The sequence below is a fragment of the Nicotiana tomentosiformis genome, chromosome 7, assembly GCF_000390325.3.
Source record: "Nicotiana tomentosiformis chromosome 7, ASM39032v3, whole genome shotgun sequence".
In the NCBI taxonomy this organism is placed as follows: domain Eukaryota; kingdom Viridiplantae; phylum Streptophyta; class Magnoliopsida; order Solanales; family Solanaceae; genus Nicotiana; species Nicotiana tomentosiformis.
The window spans coordinates 101,241,637-101,248,776 of NC_090818.1; the positions used below are offsets into that span (position 1 = coordinate 101,241,637).

The 7,140-nt window shown below is 36.8% G+C and overlaps 1 protein-coding gene across 1 annotated transcript; it reads left to right on the forward strand.

Moving 5' to 3' along the window:
• Positions 1-269: 269 nt before the first annotated feature.
• Positions 270-7,140, forward strand: LOC104107496 (LIMR family protein At5g01460). The gene is made up of 14 exons (XM_009616321.4): positions 270-766; positions 847-932; positions 2,376-2,488; positions 2,583-2,693; positions 3,068-3,166; positions 3,313-3,435; positions 4,638-4,700; positions 4,806-4,870; positions 4,970-5,079; positions 5,172-5,286; positions 5,392-5,457; positions 6,345-6,455; positions 6,546-6,612; positions 6,694-7,140. The coding sequence occupies exons 1-14, from the start codon at positions 417-419 to the stop codon at positions 6,739-6,741; spliced, it is 1,527 nt and encodes a 508-aa protein (XP_009614616.1). The 5' UTR covers positions 270-416; the 3' UTR covers positions 6,742-7,140.

Consider the following 7,140-nt stretch of genomic DNA (forward strand, 5'->3'; position numbering starts at 1 on the left):
TCTTACAAAATAAATTTGGTAATTGAGATAAATTTTTAAAATTTTCACCTCAAAAAAATTTAAAAAGGGCAATATAAAGTCAATGCTAAATAGATTACAGCTATTAGTTGGAAAAAAAAAAAAAGAAAGAAAAGATTACAGCTATTACAGTGACAACTATTACAATGATATATTTATGCTGCGAAGGGTATATTCGTAATTCCACTTCAACACCTCCAGACACCCCCGAAGGCATCAAAACGCAACCGGAGCAAACCCGCGCCCTACCCCTCTATCCTCTTCGGAAAACCCAGATCTGAAAAGGTCCTCAGTTCAAAAAAATTTCAAACCCAAACCCTAACTTTCCCATTCAAAACATTAATCCGATTGGAATCAAGCTCCACAATTGATCCGGATCGAGAAATCCTCACGCAGCTATGGGGGATTTCAATCTCGCACTCGTAATCGTAGCCATAGTCGTGTGTATTCTCGTATTCCTCTTCAATATATACCTACTCATCAATTACCAGCATCCCGATGATGCTAATCAAGCTTATTTTCCCAAATTCGTCGTCGTTTTGGGCCTCTCAATAGCCGCCATTTCGATCCTCATGTTACCAGCCGATGTGGCGAACCGGCAGGCTTGTCGACACGCGATTTATAACGGCGCGTGTAATCTCACACTTCCTATGAAGGATCTATGGCTTGCTATCTACATTGCTGATGCTGTTCTCGTTTTCTTCGTTATTCCTTTTGCTATGTTCTACTACGAAGGCGACCAGGATAAGTCCGTATTATGCTCTATTTCCTTTTTTTTGATATTTTTTCTTGTCATCGTGATGTTTTGACTTATTTGTTGTTGTGCAGGACTATTGGAAAAAGGATTAAAAGTGCATTGTGTTGGGTGGTGACCACAGCAATCGTGTGTGCTTTGTTGCTTGGAATTTTATATGGTTAGTTTTTCGAGTGACTCGTGTTGATCATACTTGTTGACATGTATAATATGCTGTTGCATTTCTACCTTTTGGATGCTAGTGTCATGTAGGGTGAGCTCGGGGGCGAGTTAATTTTGGATCGAGAAATGTCAGAATTTAAGTTCAGAGATAGGGATTGTATATATCAATCAAAATAATCAATTAACTAAGCCATAATAAAAAATTAGCTGGGTTGGGTCAATTAATTATCTGTATCCTTGCCCCCAGGGCTTAGTTTAAGTGGCAAAAGTTGAGGGACCTGTGACTTAGGTCACAGATTCGAGCCTGTGCCATGCGAACTAAGCCTGGTATTTAAGCCAAGAATGATAGAGGGGCGGGCCCATTATCCTGAGTTTCAAAAGCTGCAATTGGTCCTAAGGGTTTGACCAAGATGGATTTCTTGGTCAAATTAAAAAATCTGCATCCATTAAATGCGAGAATTAGACTATTTTTTGGCTACCTTTGACCTACCCTAACTCTCTTCCTTTATCATGGCTTGAACTGACTATGCATTGTGAAGTCCACAAAGGCAAAGTTAGGTCGAATAATAACTTTAGTGGTCGAATGATTCAAATGATCAGCTAACCAAGGAATGTTGGCTGTGTTGTTTCGTTGGACCTCACTAATATGTGTCTACCTTAGGAAGTTATTACAAATTCTTCAGCTTGCTGATGAGTTGTTGACCCCTGATGATGATGGGGAAACATAAAGAGGAGAATATCTGAATGCCATTTATGGGAATTGTGTCAAGAGTTAAAGAGTTGTATTCTGCCCCTCAACTTTTTTATTTATTTTTATGTTAGGTCTTGATTTTATTATATAAAATACACCAAGATGGTGTTAAAAACTTACATCTGGTTTTGTGGCTCAGTCACAATCGTCCCATAGACTTTCCCATCCTTGCCACACTAGTTGTTGTAGTTGCTTCCAGGGTCTAGTTTGACTCATATACTGTGATTTGTGCTAGATTCCGCAGCCTCGTGGAATTTCACTTATGGACACCTTAGAAACAAGGGGGTGGGGTGGGGATGATCATGTTCTCAGCATGTTATTTGAGAATTTTACCACCACACCAAGTAGCTTAATTTTTTTATGAATTCTTTGGGTCCCTAAAATTACTTTGCTGGTACCTTGCTCTTTGCTAAATTATGTAATGGGGAACAGGTTTTACTTTCTTTCACCCCCTTTTTTAGGATTTAGATAGTTTTCTATTTCAGTTTGGTACCTTTTTTGCTTCTAATATTGTGGATTTTCTTTGCTCATTTACCCCTTGTTTTTTTCTCTTTTGGGATAACTATACCGAAGTGGCTATTTATATTCAGTTGCTCAACTTCTGTTAGTTGAGTTTATTTATTACTTTGATTTTATCATTCAACATGCTTGTTTTGCAATCTTTATTTACCCATCTTTTGAATAATCCAGGGCTTGCTGGAAAGGCTGATTTCACTGTAAGACACTTATCATCAGCCAACGCTCCCTTTCCAAATTCATTCAACTTTAACAGTGGTCAACAGTGTATAAACGGTACCCGACAGGTTGGTGCATATCTAAATGTTTCTATTTGTTTGTTTGATATCTTTAATCTGGTACCGAAGCCGCCTTTCTAATTATTGTCTTCCATTGTACCAGTGTTCAGCATATTCTGCTAATGCTTCCTCTGAAACAACCTGGACTATGCGTGCTACTTTTCCTGAATATGTTGTTGCTCTGGCTACTATTGTTGGATCTGTGCTTTTCACGGTATGCCAATGCTTAAATTTTTAGACACTTGAATGTTGTTATTGTTCTGACGAAGACACTGGTTGTCCAGTTCTTCAGTCATTTTCATCTTGGTATGCAAATTAATATGGAGTACTTCCACAGTATCAAATTGCTGGTTTTGGAGTGTAGAATTTAGAATCAGTTTGAGTAAGTTTGCTGTTGAATATAAAATCTTTTTGTTTAAGGGTGGTTATTTGACCATGAACATTTTGTTGCCTCCTCTGATTAGTTAAGGGGGCTTGGTAATCAGTTCTTGTGAGGTTGAGGAGCAGCATTGGAGGGTATATAAGGGAAATCATCTCCCTGATGTACATGTTTGGTACTGACATATCTGGTTCATGTTTTATCTCCAGATTTTTGGTGGTGTTGGCATTGCCTGTCTCCCGTTGGGACTTATATTTTCGTTCATCAGGCGTCCAAAGGCTGTTATTACACGATCACAATATATCAAGGTACTTTTATATCTCAGCAGCTCTTTGCATATATTTTCCTGATTGGAAGATTAAAATTAAAAAAAAAAAAAAAAGCCTTATCAAAAAGATTAAAATAAAAAAAGATATACATGCTGGTATCATGATGCTTTATTTTGATTCTGTAGGAAGCTACCGAGCTAGGTAAAAAAGCAAAAGAACTGAAAAAGGCAGCTGATGCCCTTCATCAAGAAGAAAGGAGTGGAAGTAAGGGAAGAAAATGGCGGAAGAATGTGAAGGCAGTCGAGAAGGTCTATATCTTCTTTATCATGGTTTTTCTAAATGTTTGTTTCATTTTAGCACTGCAATAAATAGGCGGACTTAAAAATGAAATGGTTTAGACAATAGATGGAAATAGATGAACAAATCGCACTATCATGTGAACTATGTAAACAACACTATCATGTGATCCGTGCATTTCACTGCATAATCATGGTATAATATCTAAGAGAATTTTTTGGAAAAAGGTATATATATATATATATATATATATATATATATATATATATATATATAAACAGTAAAGCGGTGTTGTCTTTTTATAAAATGGAACATGTAAATTACCTAAAAATAGCATACATGGAAAAACTGTCTTTTTCATATTCTTTTCCTACTTCATGTACAAACTGTTCCGACTCCTTTTAGATATATAAACATTGTTCATTATTTGATATGAAAGACTTCACTTTACCTTCAAAAAAGAAAACACTATTGAATGATGGGATGACAAATCAAAAAGTCTTTAAGTGGCTGAGGGAATTTACGGAGGCTAGAGTAGAATGGAGGATAAATTTTGGTAAGTTACTATAAGGATATTGTACTCTCTACAGAAACATATGAAGAGTTTGGTATGTTATATTATTTTTTGGTGTATTTGCTAACTTAAATCCCTTGATGTATGAAAAATTTATTTGGAGACTACAAAAAAGTATTATAAAGCACAAACTTCTTTAAAAAAAGTTGTGAAATTTTGAGTGATTTCTGACTGAAGATAAAGCTGTTTAATCTGCAAGCAGTATTTGGTTATATAACGTAGGAACAGAAGCCAGCCCCCCTCCGGAGAGGGGGGGGGTAGAATCATTGTCCAAGTTGTCACTGGTACATTTATGAACTTCAGAAATTAACAAATAAATAAACTTTTGTTAAGTTGAGTTTGCACCTGTCCAACAAAGTGACAGAATAAACCATGCTCTGCTACTTTATAGGATTTATGGATATTCATGATCTGTGTATGCAGGTGGCCCTCCTCTTGATATGCATGATCAGCTTGTCCTTGTAATTCTGTTTTGAAGTTATTTATGATTTTATTTCAGACCTCAACCGATTTTTATCTCATTTATCATAGATGTTTGATGAAGAATCTGATTTTTTCTTGTCTGATAAATACATTCTGGGAAATTCTAGTTTCTTTATGTGTTAATATGATATTTGTTCAACTTTACTTTACCCGCAGGAGGTGCTTCTTCTTGAAGAGGATGTCAAGGCTCTAGAGGAGATGTACCCTCAAGGTGAAAAGGTAAAGAAATGTGCTCTTATAGTTGGTCAGCTAAAAGCTTATTTTTTCCTTCCTGCCAAAGTTTCTTTGCAGTGCAAACAAATCTGATAACCTTCATTTTTGCAGGCTGAGACTGCTTGGGCAATGACGGTATTAGGCTATTTGGCAAAACTCATCCTAGGTGTTTTAGGGTGTGTGGTGGTGTTATGGAAATCCTAATTTCCACTAGTTCGTTTGAATTAATTGAATGGCAGTTGATAGTTCTGTGTTTTTTGGTCCGTTTTAAACAGGCTGATTGTCTCTGTAGCATGGGTTGCCCATATCGTAATATATCTCCTGATTGATCCTCCACTTTCTTCTTTCCTTAATGAGGTTTTCATCAAACTTGACGATGTTTGGGGTACATTCGATCTTTATCTCCCTTCTCTTATTAGCTATGTGTGGTGGCTAATACATGAATTGTGATGGCTTATTTTTCTGTTAATTCTCCAGGTCTTTTGGGCACTGCAGCTTTTGCATTTTTTTGCTTCTACCTTCTGCTTTCGGTGATTGCTGGAGCAATGATGCTTGGCTTGAAATTAGTTTTTATCACAATTCATCCCATGAAGTAAACATCTTCTGCTGTTTGAATTTTGCTTTAGTGATCTGTTTGCTACCTGCTTTGCTCCTCCCTCTTCCCTGTCTCACTTTTGTGCTGGACCACTGTTTACAGATGGGGAGCTACGCTCATGAACTCCTTTCTTTTCAATGTGGGCCTTATTCTTCTCTGCTCTATCAGGTAGGTTTAACACAGTCCAAGTTTCTTATGTATTTTTTTAATATTTTCATTGATCTAACAACTGGTCTTAATGATGAATATGTTATGTGAAGGATAAATGCTTAGAACCACGGGTATGTAGTGTAGGTTATGTCCATGCAAATAGTAAAACCCAGGACCTCCAAGTTATTGCTAGACACTACAAAAGATGCAACCTGTTTCTTGGATGGCCTTGAGGGGAATTGCAGTTGTAGTCTTGATCTCATTGGGTTTAGTGGTTCTGGACCATTTACTAGTTACCACTATATGTAGGCAACTGTAGATATGAAAGCAAGAACTCCTCCAGTGGCTATCCTGAAACTTTCCTGCTGAATGTTATGATCAGGCACTTGCTAAGAGGGCTCCATTGCTCCTTATTTCTGAATCAAAATCAGAAGCTTTACTTCATTGTTGGATGATGGTTTCATGTGTTAAATACTTTGCTGAGTCGGTAGGTGGTATATCAAGGATGTGGAATTTGAGGGTGCTAAGCGTATGTTTACTTAGAACCCGTTTGGACATAAGAAATATTTCACTTTTTTTCGAAATCAGCGTTTGGTCATAAATTTTCCAATTTTCACTTGAAGATGCATTTTGCAATTTTTCGAAAATTTGAAAAACTCCAAAAAGCTGTTTTTCAAAATTTTCACTCAGATCACTCACAAAACATAAAAAACAACCCAAAATTATATTCATGTCCAAACACAACTCTAATTTACAATTCTTATGTCCAAACGCCCACTTAGTTATCGTGGTTTTCTGAAAGCACATTAGCCACTCTGCAGTTGTGGATTAATGACTTTTCTTCTGCTTCCACTTTTAGTGTGAAAGTTTGGTCTTATGATCCTCTTGTCTTTCTGTGCTTGCAGTGTCATTCAGTTCTGTGCTACAGCGTTTGCATACTATGCTCAAGCCACTGCAGCTCAAGAAATATTTGGTCACAATCTGCAATCACTTCGTGGAATTAAATATTTGTATAAGTAAGTTACTGTTGTGTCTAGATTTTTCTGAAGAACTGGTTTTTCCTACCGCAAGAATCATGTTATGAATGGTAAAATGTGTCATTGCAGGTACAATGTGTTTCAAATTGGGTTCATCGTTTTAGCTGGGCTGACATTTGTTTACTATGCTGCATTTGTAAGTTCTTCACTGTCTGACATCTCAAATATGTGTTCTTAAGGTGGAGGAGAAATTTAACCAGTTCTCTTAACTTTACAGGGGTGGAGAAGGAAAAAGCCCAGTGGGAGGTTCCAGCTTTCCAGTTAAAAGTATAGCAGTGCTCGCATCTGACCATATCTGGACTTACTCCGTCTATCACTAATGTTGAGGCATTAAACCCTGGTGTATGTTGCCTGGTTTTGTTTTATATTATTGTTGGAGAAGAGGTAAACACCATCCGTCATTCAATTTGATTTCTGCAGTGGAAGTTGGATGTTGGGGACTCTGTACTGCTGCTGCTACTTTCCTTGCTGTTTTTACTTTAGTTTTTTTCCACATTCTGTATCTATCATTTGTTTGGTAATGTTTTCATTCGTTTGGGCATGTAGTCATCTGAATCTTGGGCAACTGGTTTGAGATTTTTCCTTGTTGTATCATAGTCTGTCATATACGAAAATTCTTGAATGCTTGTATATTTATTGTAACATTTTTTATTTTGATTCTGAA

What these genes read in the sequence shown, in the direction of transcription:
- LOC104107496 (XM_009616321.4), top strand. Translation starts at nt 417, where the DNA reads ATGGGGGATTTCAATCTCGCACTCGTAATCGTAGCCATAGTCGTGTGT. An exon ending in TACGAAGGCGACCAGGATAA is followed by an intron (nt 767 to 846) that starts GTCCGTATTATG and finishes GTTGTTGTGCAG; the next exon opens with GACTATTGGAAAAAGGATTA. An exon ending in GGAATTAAATATTTGTATAA is followed by an intron (nt 6,456 to 6,545) that starts GTAAGTTACTGT and finishes GTGTCATTGCAG; the next exon opens with GTACAATGTGTTTCAAATTG.